This window comes from Zootoca vivipara, chromosome 1, assembly GCF_965207765.1.
Source record: "Zootoca vivipara chromosome 1, rZooViv2.hap1.1, whole genome shotgun sequence".
Taxonomy (NCBI): Eukaryota; Metazoa; Chordata; class Lepidosauria; order Squamata; family Lacertidae; genus Zootoca; species Zootoca vivipara.
In genome coordinates, this window is record NC_142582.1 from 92,340,069 (window position 1) to 92,357,546 (window position 17,478).

A 17,478-nucleotide genomic window follows, 5' to 3' on the forward strand; every position below is an offset into this window, starting at 1 on the left:
GAAACTCGGAAAATTAGAATATTGTCGAAAAGTGCATTTATTTCAGTAATGCAACTTAAAAGGTGAAACCAATATATGAGATAGATGCATGACATGCAAAGCAAGGTATGTCAAGCATTTATTTGTTGTAATTATTTGTCGTTAGGCAGGTCAATTATAAATGGAATGTAATTAATGAAATGTAATAGCGATGTTTATTTTTGTATTATTGTAACTATTTAATTACTGTGGAATTTCCAAAGGAAAGCATTTGTAAAAATTAAAAGAAAAATAAATAAGAAGTTGCATTACTGAAATAAATGCACTTTTCGACAATATTCTCTACCTTTGTTTCTTGTTTCGTGTTCCTTGGGTGGTGGATAACAAAATGTAATAGTCGGTAAGTCAATTCTGAAAGTACTTGGAAGTATCTGATGGAGAGCCTCTTCATAGCACCAGTCTCAGAGCAAATATTCCACAACAGCAGAGCCAGCCCACTACGTTTTGCTGCCTCGGGTGAAGAAGAATTTCATGCCCTGGACAAGCAGTTGAATCTTATTTCAATACTGGGAATGGAATAGTAGCCTCTGTGGCAGCTGAGGGCAGCAGGCAGGTTGTGGGGGCACAGAGCAAGCCACATGGCATGCACAGCTCTGTCCAGCAAGTTACAGCCAGGGGGCTACTTCCCAGCATTAGCTGCCTGAAGCAATCGCCTCACTCTGTTGAATGATGAGGAAGTTTTGAGAAGTTGACTTCACAAAGCAGTGCTTGATGAATGGTTTAAAGCAGGAGGAAAGGCTTCTGCAGCTGCAGTGCTAAAGTAGTCATGCATTATAAGAAGGCTGGTACACTCTTATCCTTCCCTTCAATTTTGTCTACTCAACCTCGAGAACAAATGTTTTAAGCAGTAGTTTGATCTTGGGAACAGTCAAGTTTGTTTCTATTTTGAACCTTTTAAAAAAGCAACTGTAAAGTGACGGCATGAAGGGAATAAAAAGCAAGCACTAGGACACAGTACATATTTTATTTTAAAAAAGCATAAAAACTAATGACATGCTTCAGAAAATTAGATTTTATATATACACTTGCTCTGCTTGCTAGGTGGCTGCTGCAGGAAACTTAAGCTGCAATCTGATGCACATTTGTTTGGGAATGAATCCCACTGAACTCATGAGACTTGATTCCGAATGAAAGAGGCACAAGTGGGACCTGCAACAAAAGGTTGCAGCGCGAACTGCTTCTGTTTAGGGTTCCATACCACCTCCCCACAGTCAACCAGCATTCTAAGCCACTGAACATGCTCAGGCCTCTTTAGGGTCCCTCTTAGGTTTGTTTTCCCCTTCATTATTTTTGGTACTTCGAACTTTTAACCTGCTGATACTTCCCACTTGTGTGTGAGTGATGTTGTTCTGATCACACAAGCAAAGACACTGTTGAATATTGGAACTAAAGGGTCAGTCTGTTAAACATCATGTTTTGCATTGCTTGCTATGAGAGCACAGGTATGGTGACAAGGCAGCACTCGGTTAAGAACTTTGTTCTCACCAGTCTCCTGTAAACTTGTTTAGTAAACTTGAGGGAGGCAGGGCATAATGTCTAACAAACTCCACTCGACACCCATGCTGAATTATTGCATAGGCCATTCATTGGGAAGGTTTCTGTAAGACAGTTGCTTTGACTGTCTTAATTAAATCAGGCGAGTGTCCATAAAAATCCCAGGTCCAAACAACTGCAGTATGCTGCAGAATTTCTACACTGGAAATTTCAAAATACTTATTTCACATATGCATTCAGATTCAAAAGTATAATTTGAAACTTGGGCTTCCATCACAAAATTTCGTAGAGGAACTGGTGGGTTTTGTTAAGTAGATAGAGGAACTGTTCTAATGTAAGTTTTTGGTCCCAAATCTACTGCTTCATTCCAGAACACAGAATACGGCTTTCTCAGCATTGACCGTACAGGACCATTTTTAACTGATAAAACTTTTTTTAACTCATACCACCAGCACCACTTCAATTACTTGCTTTTGGTAACATAGTGTTGTGGTGATGGGAAGCCCATATGCACACCAGATACCACGGGCAATAAGAGCATACCACTGATGATGTTTGCACAAATCAAGAACTTTTCCCCTAGCTGATGCTGTTTCTTTATTATTATTATTATTATTATTATTATTATTATTATTAGAATTTGTATACTGCCCTTCATCAGCAGATCTCAGGGTGGTTCACAACGTAACAGATTTATTAATCCGTGTAATATTTATATGCTTGCTTTTCATGAAAACCTAATGCAAACCATTAAACCTTTAGCCACTCCTTTGTTCACGCAATCAGCATGGTTAATGTTGCATAAAAGGGGAGAACAGGGCCTATTTCTAGCTGCATGCCCCCACCCCCGTCTTCTGTTTCGTAGTCATGCTGAAGGGTGGTGCTTGAGTCAGGGCAGAGACGGAAAGGCTTTGATGAGATATTACTCTGCAAAGTTTCTGGCACATGAGAATGACCACTCCACTCTTTTAACCAGTGGTAAACTGATTGTGATAAGGGGCCTTGTCAGTGTCTCTCAGGAGGATCTGTTTGGTGGTTGAATTCCAGTAATTCTAGATTACCTTGTTTCACAAGGGGCAGGAAGAAAGGTAGCCTCAGCGAGCACTGAATGAAGCAGCAAAAAAAGGAAAGCATGACTAATAATGCAAACATACGATCAGTGGTTTTCTTTTACCATGGGTGGAGTTTTGTTGTGCCGAAAGCCTCTAAGGCAGAGATGGGGAATATTGTTGGAGAACTCCTCTCATAATCTGTTGACCATTGGCAGATGCTGGTGGGAGTTAGGAATACAATAACATTGGGAAAGTCAACAGGTTCCCCATCCATGCTATAAGAGACCTGCAGCCTGGAAACATATATAATAGTAGGCATGATCTCACCACTTTAATACCTATGGATTTCAACAGCAGAGAGCTACACATATGTTAAGCACTCTCATGGAAACCAGTTGGACCAAAAAATACTTAATTTAAAAATTGATGCACCCAATGTGATTCTGAGGCTGCCTATTGAATGTGATTCTGTGGCTGCATCGGGGAATTTTTTCTAACAGCCCAATAGGAAGAATTTAGGTTTGCTAAAAATTCAGGCAGCCGTGGTAACATGTAATGCCCTAGGCATGCCTTATGTTAGGAACAGCTAAATAAAAAAAAACTCTGATGTGATTTACACATTGTCAAAGGCTTCTTCTTCAAAGCGCATGTTATTCTTTTCAGTTATGATTAATCAAAACAGGCTTATTGGAAAAATGAGAGCTCAAAAATGAACACTTCCTTCTGGAATGTTACCAAAATACGTGAAGTTATGCTCCAATGCAGTTGAACCTCTGCAGAAGGCCAGAACAACCTCTAATGAAGTAGGCCAGTGATTCTCAAAGTCTTTCTGACTGAAAACTACTTCTCTGCATGGAAAGCATTCCATTGGTACCTACTGCTGTTTTTCTGCTGATGTCAACTGAGCAATTTCCTTGCTGCAGCTAATACTAATTTTTTTTAGGATAAAGTTTATAAAACAAACATCTGTTTTTAATTTAAAGTTCTGCCTCTTACTATCATTATAGACCTCCTTTTTGTATATGCACTTTTTGTAAATTGTACACACAGAGCTATCCTAGACGTGTCTGCTCAGAAGTCCCACTGAGTTCAGTGGGACTTACTTCCTATATAAGTGAGTATGTTATTGCAGCCTTAGTATCAAATTTCCCCATGCGCTAACTGCTTTTCCTACACTGGTCTCTCAAAATCTGTCTGAAGTTTGGTTTCGTCCGTATACATTTGCCACCCTGTCACAGAGTTTTGCTGACAAGGGAACTGTGCGTAAAGCCAACTTCATGTCGAACATAAAACAAAGAAAGACAAGAAAACCTAGTCCTGCAGTGTGGGAGAAGACCAACTCTGCAGGGAGATGTCAGACCAGCCTTCACCAACTTGGTGGCCTCTAGATTTTTTTCTTCTACAAATCCCATCAGCTGCGCTGCCTGGCGCTGATAGGAATTGTAGCCAAAAAAGATCTGGAGGGCATCAGGCTGGCAAAAACCGTGCCTGCATGTTGTTGCTTAGCTGCAATGTCAGCCTTGAGGAATGCTTCCATCGAACAGCCAAATACCAGTCCGAGAAACGCTACAAGATTTCTTCATTTTACAGAAGCAGCCAGTTTGAGAACCACTGAGGTAGACAAGAGGACTAGGTGGTACTGCTAAACTACTGTTCCCCCTCATGCCCTTAAATACAGTATCCATCAATAGCAGATCATTTCCCCACCACATGTGCTGGTCCCAAACTTCCTTGCTCAGAGCTGGAAAATCTTACCAAAAAAGAGAGAGAGTGCTGAGTAGCACCCAGTTCAACTCCAATATTCCGTTATCAATTCGGTTGACAAACAGGCATTCGCTGGCTGTAAGTACAGACTAGGCCACTCCTACTGGATTTCGTTTCACCATTGCAGGAAGCTAGTTTCAGAAGGCCAAGAGGTGATAAAGATCTGTGGTCATTTTGAGCATTAGCCACAGCAACTCAAACAGCTGCAGAAGTAGCTCATTTTACAGCTACCTATGCTGGTTAAAAGCAGCCTACAACTGTCTTTGTAAAGCAGTACCAGATGATGATAAAAATGCACGCATCTTATTGGAGGAGAGTGAAGTGTCATTCCCCCCCCCCTTTCCTTTCAGGCTAACATCGTTTTGGTCCCATCTCCAAATCGTAAAGAAGGCTCCTGGCTCCCCCCTCAGATGCGTCCGGATGCCTTTCACTTTCAGCATCACTCGCAAGGCACAAGGGGCTCATGATGTAACGATAGTCACTAGTGACAGTGGCAGCAGCTGCTCCTGGAATGTTCGCGTCACCGTCCAATGTTCCAAAGGGACAATCAGTTGAGGGGTCATTCCTGTAAGCTTCTTGTGGCTTCCCAATGTTGACATACAGGGGGTCCTGACTGGACGAGAGCAAAGACAGTCTGGCCAAGATCATTTCCAGTTGCAGTTTCAGGGCTCCGAAGCTCGGGCGCAGCTTAGGTTCTGAATGCCAGCATCTGCACATGAGATCGTAGCTGCACGACAAACCACAAATCAAAATGAGAGAAGAAGCACATTGGGACAACCAAAGGCTCTCTGTGTATGCCTCACTGGGAACGTATATTTATATTTTAAAAATAAAAGCTGCATACCGGTGTGTATTCCCTCTGCCCAGTGGAACACAGTGGTTAAACAGATTCGTTTCTGTTTTGATTGCAAAATACATTTTCAAAAGCACATTGGCAACATTTGCTGAAGGCAAGCTGAAGAGTATCAAAATAATATGGAAGAATCTCAATTTAATCATGCAACCCAACCCTCTGTCCATTAAGAAAGCATTCTCTACAATGGGCACAGCCCAGTGGGACTTTCTCCTATCTGAGCTGGCCCAAAGTATGGCTGTATTTTTGTAGAACTTTTGCACTGTAGAAGAAAATGTTCATGTTTGGAAAACCAAATGGCTTAATAAACTACTCACACATCTTCCAAGCACTCCAGGGGCTGTTTCAGTCTGTTCCCACTGATGAGGTAGTTGTAAATTTCTGCATTCTCAATGCCTGCATAAGGAGTTTGCCCCCGCGTCACAATTTCCCACATTGTCACACCAAATGCCCACTGAAATACAGTAGGGGGGGGGGAATATAGTTAAACAAATGGGAAAAACATATTTAACTAACAGTTTCAGGGGAAGAAACACGCTTAGAATATCAGTTGTCTTTTTTCAGTCTTGCTCCCAGTATAATCAGACAGAGATGATTCCTGGATTTCCTGTTCCAGTGCAGTTCAGACTGAGTGTGTCAAAGGACTGTGCTTTCATTCATAATTTTCTGTCTTTCCTCCTTACGTAAATAATCCTAAATAATATTAAAAGCGGTTTGATATGGCTAAATGGTTTACCTGCACAAACCGGGGATCACTTTAACAGGCCCAGAAAAGACAACTAACTGCTAATAGGTATGTAACTCATTGCTTTTCAAAATCCAGTTGTTAATGAACGCAAACATCCCTCTTCGGCCGAGGACTACCACAACATTACACTAGAGGGAGCAGTCTTCTTTTCGCAGAGCAATCATGCTATATTCACAAAATGGGATATTTGTATCCTTACGTACATAGGAGCTTAGGGTAGCATACAATATGACAATCAGAGTTCTTTCTCAATAATTGCACCGTGTTAGAACGGTGTGAATCATATTGTGATGTCTCTGGACGCTGCACAGAAAACCAAGTTATAATGGGCAGCATACAAATGTAAGAAATGCGTTCTTTCATTCTTTCCATTATGTGTGTGTGCTGGGGATCAATGGGCAGGAGAGGGCTATTGCTTATGGGCTTCCCAGAAGCATCTGGCTGGCCACTGTGAGAAACGAGATGCTAGACTAAATAGATCTTTGGTCTGATCCAGCAGGGTTCTTCTTCAGTTCATAGAAAAATTGATGTTCCTCACAGAACACTGTGCCTCTGGCCCACCGTTCCCATGACTCAGTGTTCCTTCCCTGCCTCCACTTCCATCCCTTTCCGCTGTTGTTTCCCTAGCGTCAAAAGCACCATGTGTGTCCTGATGACGCAATATAAAGAATAGTAACCAACTCTGCAAACGCTTCTTTTGTTTCATGCTGCTTTATGTTTCAGAGTTCCATGACAGCCCTGGTGACGTGCAAAGCTTTTGCAAAGCTGCCTGCATTGGCTTTGGGTTGAGAAGCGTGATGGCCCCTCATCACAGGCAAATGCCACAGAAAGCAGCTTGGCCAGCTCTATGCTTGGCACTGGGAAACGTTGAGCACAAACGTTGTGTGATATTAGCCCAGGGCTTCCGAGGTGCTTCCCAGGCTGTAGGGTGCTTGGGAAGTGCTGCACAAAGTGCTCAACGTTTCCCAGTGCCAAGCATAGGGCTGGCCAAGCTGCTTTCTGCAGGGATTGCCTGTGCAATTGAGCCTCCCAGTTTCCATCTACACACCCCCTTGCCCACAGCTGACATCACATTTGGGGCAGGTGAGTGTGGCTTTGGGAAATGGCCTGGCAGGCCAAACGGAGACCTGTGCCAGGCCAAATTTGGCCTGCAGGGCAGAGGTTCCCACCCGGATTATGCCTGGACAAATGTGATTGTCTTTAAGGGGCCACAAGAATCTTCATGTTTTTTGCGGCAATGGAATTTGTACGTAGGGAAATAGGTGCTCCTGGGAAGAGCAAAAAAGGCTCACCACATCACTATGTGTTGTGTAGAGATTGTCCGCCAGGCTTTCCAGTGCAAGCCACTTCACTGGCAGCTTGGAGGCACAGCCCTGGCGGTAATAGTCTCCACTATAGATTTTCTTTGAAAGCCCAAAATCAGCAACGCACACGTTCATGTATTCATCCAACCTAAAGGAAACAAAAGAAGAAGAAAGCTGCTGAAGAATTCAAGCAACTTGGCATACGCAGGAAGAAAGCAACAAGTGCAGGTTTTCTCCTTCAAACACCACTGCCTTCCCTGGCTTGAGAGTCTCACGGTTACAATTCACACGGCTAAGTATGCTTAAGACTATTGGTGAACCTGAGTCATCATCAGCTAACACCTGCTGAGTAGTCGGCATGACTGGTAGCCTCCCAGCTGTTTACCTTAGGAAGCGAGCTACCTATGTCTAAAGGCCATAGGGTGTAGCTCAGTGGAAGAGCAGCTGCCTTGCATGCAGAAGGTCCCAGCCTCAACCCCTGGCATCTCCAGGTAAGGCTGGGAGAGACTCCTGCCTGGACAGCCACTGCCGGTCAGTGTAGACAACACAGAACTAGATGAACCAATGGTCTGCCTCAGTAGAAGGCACCTTCCTATGTGACAGGGGGAGGATGCTGGTTTCAAACGGATGAGGTGATTCACTTCCGCTTGCCTCCTTCAAGGAGGAGTGAGAAGAAGCAGGGGAGCCATCAGCTCTTGAAGGGCCCAAGAGGGACAGCCCCTTCCCCATCCTTCCCAGTGGCTCCTCAAAGACCTGCACACACACCCTGAGAGGAAGGCTGAAGAGGCCACTGATATCATGAGAAAATTCCGATGTTTTGTTGTTTTATCTTTAAAAAATTTTTAAATTATAACTGGCCTTGAGTGAGTTGGCAGGAAGTCAGGGTATGAATAAATTTCTAAATGTTTTGTCAGCACCAGTCAGTAATACACAATGTGAGTTGGCACATCTCAGACCATGTCTACTCAGAAGTCAAGTCAATGGGCTTAGGTCTGGGTAAGTGGAGTCAGGATTGCAGCCTTATTTCCCTATGTACAAACATGTAGTTACTGTGGTTACATGAGGTAGAAATGCAAACAATCCTGCTTCCTTTCAGCTTCTTCCTCTCCCTGCACTGCATGCTGAGTGTGGAGGAGGCACTGGAACAGGAGAATACAGCACTTCCCACTTGGCCTGTTTTGTGGGGCATGTGCATAACGGAACAGAGAGCAAGCAGGTGCCTTCACTCCAGGGAAGCTGTGGGGCTCCCTTTCAACCAATGTGGAGTTCCTAGGACCTCTGCCACTGGCTTGCTTCTCCACCAACAACCAGGAGCCAGCATGGATGGTCTTAAGAGACCAGTGGTGGCCCTGGCCTAGGTCACATAGGCCCAGTGAAATTGATTGCCTTCTTTGTTTGCTCCATGTGAAAACCGGGAAAGGAGGAAATATGATAAATTCATTCCAGCAGCCCAGTCAGCACATCAAACAGAGTTGCTAATGCCCAATTATGCTTATAGAATTTCTTCCAGCAAAGCAAAGGGTTTTGTAAGTTGGATGTGTGCTTGGCGTAACCTGTTTTTTTTATATATCCCAGCAGATCAAAGCAGATAATGTTTCTGAACTAGCCTTACAATGCTTCATTTTAACTTCAGGTGCCAGAAAGGCTCCTCTTCCCTCCCCTATTATAGGGGGGGGGAAGCAAGGTTATTTCATCAGAACCTCACCTTTCTGAAATTCCAAGGGATGTATCCAACTGAGTCATACACAGAGAAGACCCATTGGAATCAATGCACATGACTAACTTAAGCGCATTTGGTGCTAGTCAGCTAAGCTTTACTCAAGAGTATACCTACTGAAATTAATGAACATAACTAAATCAGTGCCATTAAGTTCAATGGGGTCTACTCTGAGTAAAGCTTAGTTGAATGCCACCCATAGATTTCAGTGAATCTGCTCTGAGTATGGATTGCATTACATAACTGCTAAATGCTTCATAAATGCATTTAGCAGATGCTCATTACTGAAGATATGCATACAAAAAAACCATGACAATAGCAGAAGGGTACCAAAGCATTTGTCTGTGTAACAAAGTTGCTATAGATTTTTTTCCAGTTGCTCCACTTCTAACTGGTCTAAATTCTCTAAACACCTCTCCAGACAATGTTGCAAAAGATTTTTAAAAAAGGAAAAGAAAAAGATGAAGTGCTATATGCCTACTAATATCCGTACCATAATATCCAATCCCCACAGAATGGGATAGGAGGAAGAATATGGTTTCTGCTTAGGAACAGCCATACACAACTCCTCCTTTTGGTCTTCCAGACTCGCTTCTGACACTTTCATGGCTCTGTTTGATTTTGATCTGCCTCATCTCAGTAAAAATAAAGGACGGGATTCACTTGACAAGCCCTATCAGTGGAGCCCTGTGCAAGGATTTCTGCTTATGCAACAGGGCTTCCCGAAAAAAATAAGCCTGGTGGGGGAGGTCATGAGAATTCCCCCCCCCCGAACAACATTCAGGGGAGGGGGATTCTTTCATCTGGCAAACTAAAATGCTTGTGCAGAGGGAATATTCGTCACAGCATGATTCTGAATTCTATCCATAGTTCTACCCATGTTTTGAATTTTATTTTGTTTTACAACACTTTTGAAAATTGTTTGAAACTTAAGAGAGGTTTTTCCTTTGATTGAGAGGTATATACATTTGCAAATAAACAATAAATAAAACTTGAGGCGTGGGAGGGAATAGGTTTTTCCTTTAGGTATCTTTCTTTAAAAAAATAAAAATTATCCTCTTCTGCAAGCCTTCCCACATTTTCCTTTGTTGAAACATTTCTCCTTGCCTTGTCTTTCTGAGTCAATGCCACCACCTTCCTGAAATGGTGGGCAGTCTAAGAGATAGGTTATATGAGCTCGCTGCTCGTCTTTTTGGTTAGTCACATCTAAGAACTTCAGTAGGAGAGTAAACACCCACAGGGAAAATATTGGGGGGGGGGAACCTGACAAAATGGCGCAGGTTCAGGCTGGGGAGTTGGGAAGGTGTAAGGCCCTTGCCATGGAGAAGTGTGAAAGATGTGTCCATGATATTAGAGTAGGGAAGGGAAGTCTGTGGCCTTTCAGATGATATTGGACTCCAATGCCTATCAGCCCCAGCCAGCATGGCCAGTGGCCAGGGATGATGGGGGCTGGAGTCGAGTAATATCTAGACCAGGGGTCCCCAAACTTACCCGGCTTCGGGCTGGTGCCTGCAGTGCCAACCGCGCAGCGGGCCGGAAGGTGGGGGAGCGTGCGTGAACACACACCCATACGCATGCGCACATGCTATTTCTGGCGCACTTCTGGGTCGGATGTGCGCTGGAAATAGCTTGTGCGCATGCGCACGGGTCTCCTCCAACCCAGAAGTGCGCTGGAAATGACGCTTGCGCATGTGCGCAAGTTATTTCTGGCACACATCTGACCTGGAAGTGGGCAGCTGCGCTGCGCCGATAAGAGCAGGCAGCGGCAGAGGGCGGCGGGGGTTGCCGGGGGCCGCATGAAAGAGCCTTGAGGGCCGCATCCGGCCCGCAGGCCTTACTTTGGGGAACCCTGATCTAGACAGCAATAAGTTCACCACCCAATCATTTTCAGAGCACTCATGTGGGGTTGAAAGAGAGGCAAATCTCATTTTCCTTGTCAACTCAAAATACTAGTCTGAATGTTGGGAAATTGCAACTTTCCTGCAATGGATGCTGTCACAGATGGGGTGTTGGCTACTCCCGAGTAAGCACTCCACACATCCTCTGGATTTTCATAGTTTTATTGTGCATGCTATGTACAGTGGTGAGATGTCTCAAATCATGTCTGCTCTGCATGGGGCAGAAGCCCACAATGGCCTCTCGTGGGCTCTGACCCCCCTTTTAAGACTCCAAACGCCCCTCCTCCTTGCTCTATGGGTCCTCCGTGGTCCCAAACCAGGCTCCTGAGGTGCCGTTCCCTCTCCTCCCTCCTTTCCAGCCCCTGCTGAAGCTAGCTCCTCCCCTGCTTCCCTGCTACCAACCTGGAGCTGAGCCACCAGGACTCTGCAGAGCCCTGGACCCGTCTTAACCCTTCCTGTTCCTGATTTGAACTCCCAGACTTGCTGCTGCTCTCCCATCTGATGGAAGTAAGCAGAGTGGGCTGCTCTCTGCAAGCCCTCTCTCTTACAGATGCATTAGCAGCAGGTAATGTTGTTTGGATCTCCTGCAAGAGCTCAGTAATCAATGAATTGTTTCATTGTTTACAAAGGCTCTCCATGACCTAGTTTCCTTCCTGGACTTAGCCAGCTGCAGCCACACCTGGGGAGCCTTGGGCTTTCCCAACTGACCTTTTCTGTTTCTCTTAATCTCTGCAAATGCTTCAGTTAACCAATAAGGACTTTGTGGACTTACATGCAGTTCCGAGCAGCTAGGTCTCTGTGGATGAAGTTTTTGGAGCTCAGGTACTCCATGCCACTAGCAATGTCAATCATAAACTTCAGGAGTGTCTGAAGAGGCAGGTTCTGCAGAAAAGAAAAACATGCAATTATTGGACAAACTACAAATGTTTCGCCATGCTATGTTCAGGCATTTTCCCATTTGTTATCAACCCCAGAGATGACTGGGAGCCAATGAGGGGAACAAATGTTCTGGTGGTTTAATCACCCTGCTTTTGTTGTGCTGTAGTGCCCAACAAAAGTGCAAAAAACTTTGGGGAAGCAACATAGAACAACTAATAAAGCCTAGTATAAAGCCACAACTAATGCACTGTTACCGCATCCATTGCATTTAATAAATGTTGCAGAACAAAACTGCAAACACACACACACACACACACACACACACACACACACCAGTCTGAAGGTGCCCTGGATGAGCTTTACATGTTTATATGCTGAGCAATGAACAAAGCTTGTAATTTGTCTTCAACTGACAGCAATAAGCAGAATGCCTGAACTTAATGCAGGGTATATAATAGATCTGCCCCAATACAAGAAGATGTATAGTGTACATTCAACAAATAAAGATGTGTGAACCTTCCAATTAATTCTTCTGTGAGAGATTTGGTATGAGAGAGAATCTTACAAAAGGGTTTTCTCCAATCCGGGACATCAGTAGAAAAGAGTGAAGGTCTCCATGCTTCATGAACGGCAGGATAACCATTGGGATTGGAAGCCGGCCTTTAGGCCGATTGCGCAAGCTGACTCCTGATAAGAGAGAAGAAAAGAGCAACTAGCAAGTATAGTCATCTCTGACCACCTGCCCCAACCTATTGCCTTCCAGATATTTTGGGCTACAGCTTCTATCATCCCAGACCATTGGCCTACTGAGTGGGGCTGGTGCAAGTTTCAGTCCAAAAACATCTGGAGGGCACCGGATTGTACTCCTCTGTTCAAAATCTGCTAAAAACACATTGCTATTTTTTCTGGAGGGCTGAATGTCTAAACCTTTGGTCTGATCCAGCGCCTATGTTCAGTGATATCTATTTTTATTTACTACACAAGAATGTGTAAGCATTAAGGCATTTCCGTATGTTGATCATTCTCCTCTAAGGAGTTGTCAGAAAAAGCTCTGCACTTCACAGTGCCATATAGTATAAATCCAAAAAATGGACTTTTCCCCCTTCCTTCCCTTGAACCCAGGAACATCCCATCTAACGCAACAGGATAGTGTGTGCTCCGAGGTCCCATTTCTTAACCTGCCCACCTAATGCATCTCTGTCTGCAGTGCAGTAAATGTAATTGTCTGACATATAATGTTTATTTGTTGGCGAAATGAGTGTCGGAGAAGAGAAGCAGTGTACTGTTACAAGCATTTGGAATGTGAGAGCATGTAAGTTCACAGAGAATTTATACTGTATCCAAACAGGGCAGCGCATGACTTTGCTGCTGCTGTCTCCCAGTTCAGCACTGCCTAGGAATGGTGGGGTGGTGCCACAGAGCCACTCTCACGCCACTTGCACGACGGTTGCTAACTAGGATGGTGCAGGGCCAGTGTGCCCATGCCCCGCTGCCCTTACTGCTGGTAAGTGGCCGTGACGGCAGCGTCCGGAGCTGCTGTGCACAGGAGCTGTGAAATACGCTTTTGGTGCCAAATACGAGATGCAAAAGAGCTCACCAATCAGTTTAGTAACGTGGGGATGGTCAAACTCTTTCATGCAGGCAGCTTCCCTCAGGAATTCCTCAATGTCATTTGAGGTGAAGATATCCGCTGCAATAAAAGAAAAGACTGCTGAAGTTTCCTTTTGAACTAGCTGGGGATAACTTCCAAGGAAATACTGTAAGCAGAAAAGTCAGGGCTTCTAGAAGCACCGGCCGCCCTTCATTAAATGTTTGCACTGAGAAGCATACAGACACATTTTATATATTTAACAAGATTCATATATTGTAGTAGGACAAAAGAGCTCTAACTGGGTTTACAAGACTGTCTAGAATATTTATTTAGAATACCATTTAAAAAACAACAACCTGTAGCCACATCCACAACATACTTTTAAAACATTCTTATTCCACTTTAGGAGTCATGACTTACCTGCAAATTATCCTAGGAAATGTAGTTTGTTAAGGGAATGGAGAGTTGTTAGGAGACCCTAAATGAACCACAGTTTCCAGGATTCTTGGGGGCAGGAAACATCTTAACTGGAGATGCTGGGGATTGGGTTATTGTTATTGTTTGGTTTGTTATTTTGGTATGCATTTCTGCAGTTTAATATTGTAATCTACCCTGTGATCCTTGGATGAAGGGAGGTACTGTATATGAATTTAATAAATATTAAAATAAGATAAAAATTGAATCCGGTACCTTTTGTATGCAAAACACATGCTCTACCACTAAACTATGGACCCTTCCAAGGATCACAGGCATAGTAAAATGTGTAGTGACAATGAGGCACTGGGAACATTTCAGGGACCCTAGATATTACTCACCTTTGAGCATTTTCACCGCAACCTTCTGGAGAGAGCCATCAGGCAGCTTCAACTGACCCTCTCTTACAGACCCAAATTCCCCTAATAAGGATCACAAGAAGAGAACAAGGTAACATTAAACATAGTGCAATTGATTTTTAATCCAAGGGACCATTAAGGATGGAGTGGTTAGGTAGAGGGTCTCTTCCAATGAAATACCTGCTGGAATGATTTTCAAAGAGATAAGTGGTCAATATCACACTGAAACTCAAAATCTACAGTTTCTTTCTCTCTCTTTCTCTCTTTCTCTCTCTCTCTCTCTCTCTCTCTTCTGGAAACATAGACAATTAAGAGCTGGTGGGACCTTAGGGCATAATTCAACCAAAGTCAGCCAAAATCAATGGAAGTTAGAAGAGCTCAGTTTTGGCTGCATTGTGCCTCTGGTTCTTTACCAGGCAATGAAATACCGAATGGTGGACAAGGACATTAGCAGTGAGCTAGAGCAGTCATGTCTTTTAAACCTTTCTCCAACTTTAGCCCTGGCTCTTATTGCTCTCCCCTTTTCCCCTAACAACATTTCTGCTCTCTGTTTCTGTTTCTGCTCTCTCCTTCTTTTTTCATATATTTTACAAAGTACTCCCTACCTTTCCCTTTGTGGAAGGAGTGTGGTGGAGTCTCCTTCTTTGGAGGTCTTTAAGCAGAGGCTTGACAGCCATCTGTCAGGAATGCTTTGATGGTGTTTCCTGCTTGGCAGGGGGTTGGACTGGATGGCCCTTGTGGTCTCTTCCAACTCTATGATTCTATGATTCTATGAATCTCTTCCCTTATTTGACTTCTCGAGTTCCCAGGGTACCTCAAAATGCCAACCATAGCTCTACACTGCTCTTATTGGGCAGGCTAATGGATATACAGAATGATTGTTAAGACCCAGATAAAAGGCAGCTTCTAGCCACATTGGGATTAATCCCAATAATGCAAGGGTGCAGAAAATGTGGTCCTCCAGAGGTTGTTAGACGACACCTCCCATCATCCAAGGCCCATTGGTCAAGCCTGCTAGGACTGATGAAAGTTGGGAGTACAACAATATATGGATGGCCACGAGTTCCCCAACCCTGGTCAAGGCTCTGGTTCACACTCACCTTTGCCTAGCATTCTTCCTAGAGTAAACTGTTGCTCCTGGATCAGGACATCTTTCAGTTTGGTCTTCAAGTCATCACTGATACCTATACTGTCCACTGGAGAAACAAGAGAGATAGAAAAAGGGGCATGTAAGCACAGAATCTCAGTAAACCTAACTGTTCCCTAGAATCACGAGGTTTCATCCTACCCACAGATGGTGTTGAATAAGACACCGACTTTGAAAGATGCTCAGCCTAATCCCAAGCATTTCCACTCAGAGAGGATGTTCCTCTCTGGTACAGGGATGGGGAAGCTGTGGACTCATATGTTGTTGGACTAAAATTCCCACCAGCCTCAGCCAACATGACTACAGGTCAGTAATAATGAAAGGTGAAGTCCAGTTAACATCTGGTTTCCTGCCTCTGTGCTACTTGTATGTTCAGGATTGCTGCCACAGCAATTCCCTTTTCTAGTCTTATGAAATATGAGACGCTTCAAATTTCCAGATTTATTTCCTTGCTTTGCACCACCACCCAGTGCTAAAGTTTCAGAGAATTTCTCTTAAACAGCTAACAGGAAATAAGAACAGTTTAAGCAGCAAAAACGAATCAGACTTGCACCAGTCCACTCGACAGGCGGTCATTTGGGAAGCAAACTGTGGATGATAAATCACAGCTGTTTGGAAACCATGAGATCTTTGAAGTTGTGGACTATCTGAACTTTCACTTGAGGTATATTATAAAGGCTATTTTGTTTAAGTGGCTAACAAAAAATAAAACCAGCTAATACACTTTAAATGCTATATCAGCAGCAACCAAACCAAGATAAACTCAAGTAACATTAATTAAATGCCTGTACGAATAAGAAATGTTAAACAGTCTCCAAAAAGTGGCAAAATAAGGCCTCAAAAGCTCACTCATATAAGGTATTTCACAAAATGGCTACCAAAACTGAAAAGTTGATGGTCCTTGTAGCCAGTCCTATATGCAACAGACCATGGTAATCAAGGTTACAGGTAGGTAGCCGTGTTGGTCTGGATCGAAGTAAAATAAAAAAAAAAAAAAATTATACATGATAAGCGATCTTCAGCCATCTCAACCCTTGCTTTTTCATGCAAAACCATTTGCAGTCCTTTGCGGTCATCAACAGCTATCAGTCAGTCAATCACCCATTTCCACCACCCTTCTGAGTGATCCCCCCTCCCCATCCCCACCCCTCCCCACCCCTTCTCTACATAAGTGCCTGGAAACTTCCATTTCACTGTATCTGAAGAAGTGTGCATGCACACGAAAGCTCATACCAAAATAAAAACTTAGTTGGTCTTTAAGGTGCTACTGAAGGAATTTTTTTATTTTACATGGTAATCAAAGCAGAGTTGCCCCCATTTATCTTGGATGTGGGGAAATTTATGAGAGAAGAGGCTTCTTATTACAGTATTGCAGTACAGTACATCTTGATAACTTAAACAATGTATGAAATCTAGGGCCACAATTGTATGCAAGTTTATTTGAAGTTTAGCTGCACTGAAATCAATGAGACATGAAACCCAATCCTAACCTCACTTACTTGGAAGTAAGGCCCATTTTGGTCAATAGGGCTTACTCCCTAGTTCAGGCATCCCCAAAACATCTGGAGGTCCGAAGTTTGGGGATGCCTGCCCTAGTTAATGTGCATAGGATTGTCATTTTGTTTCTAAACCATAGTCAGGATTAGGCTAGAGAAGGAAAATATTCCCTTGCCTCCATCTCAATCTGGCAATGTATGATTTGCCTGCTGAAGAAGTCAATATACAAATTGCAGAGCTAGATAGGGGATTTTGACTATAGTATCTCGGTGGATTTCAAAGTTACATGTGAGGCAAGATGAGTCTTTTGTCAAAATCTGTCAGTGAGATCACTGTGTTCCTTTCTTAGTGCCTGCATGAGGAATGTTTAGTGTCCAACAGAAAGAATGAGAAAATTTTGCATGGGGTAGCAGGGGGGAAAACAGCAGTTTTCCCCGAGAAAAACTTGGAAACTCATCGGATCAATGGGATCTGTAGTAAAGAATCACTCAGAACATTTTACCTACATGTTGCCTCAATAAGCTCTGGGCCTTCTCTGTTGAAAGATCTCACCGCTCTGAAATGGACGACTGGATCCCCTCCCACCATGCTGCCAAAGGCATGACTAAAAGAAGCAAAATGAAGCAAAATGAAAATCTTATTACCGGACTATCATTGGAGTG

The 17,478-nt window shown here is 43.7% G+C and overlaps 1 protein-coding gene across 3 annotated transcripts in view; it reads right to left on the reverse strand.

Moving 5' to 3' along the window:
- Window positions 1–984: 984 nt before the first annotated feature.
- Window positions 985–17,478, reverse strand: part of TYRO3 (TYRO3 protein tyrosine kinase) — a 64,379-nt gene continuing 47,885 nt past the window's right edge. For all 3 annotated transcript variants that reach the window (XM_035111776.3, XM_035111768.3, XM_088670569.1), the window contains 9 exons: window positions 17,323–17,420; window positions 15,273–15,368; window positions 14,155–14,235; window positions 13,346–13,438; window positions 12,314–12,435; window positions 11,642–11,751; window positions 7,243–7,402; window positions 5,520–5,656; window positions 985–5,076 (listed from right to left, as the gene is read on the reverse strand). In XM_035111776.3, the coding sequence (XP_034967667.2) occupies window positions 4,701–5,076; window positions 5,520–5,656; window positions 7,243–7,402; window positions 11,642–11,751; window positions 12,314–12,435; window positions 13,346–13,438; window positions 14,155–14,235; window positions 15,273–15,368; window positions 17,323–17,420 (1,273 nt within the window). In that variant the 3' untranslated portion in view covers window positions 985–4,700. The remainder of the gene's footprint in view (window positions 5,077–5,519; window positions 5,657–7,242; window positions 7,403–11,641; window positions 11,752–12,313; window positions 12,436–13,345; window positions 13,439–14,154; window positions 14,236–15,272; window positions 15,369–17,322; window positions 17,421–17,478) is intronic.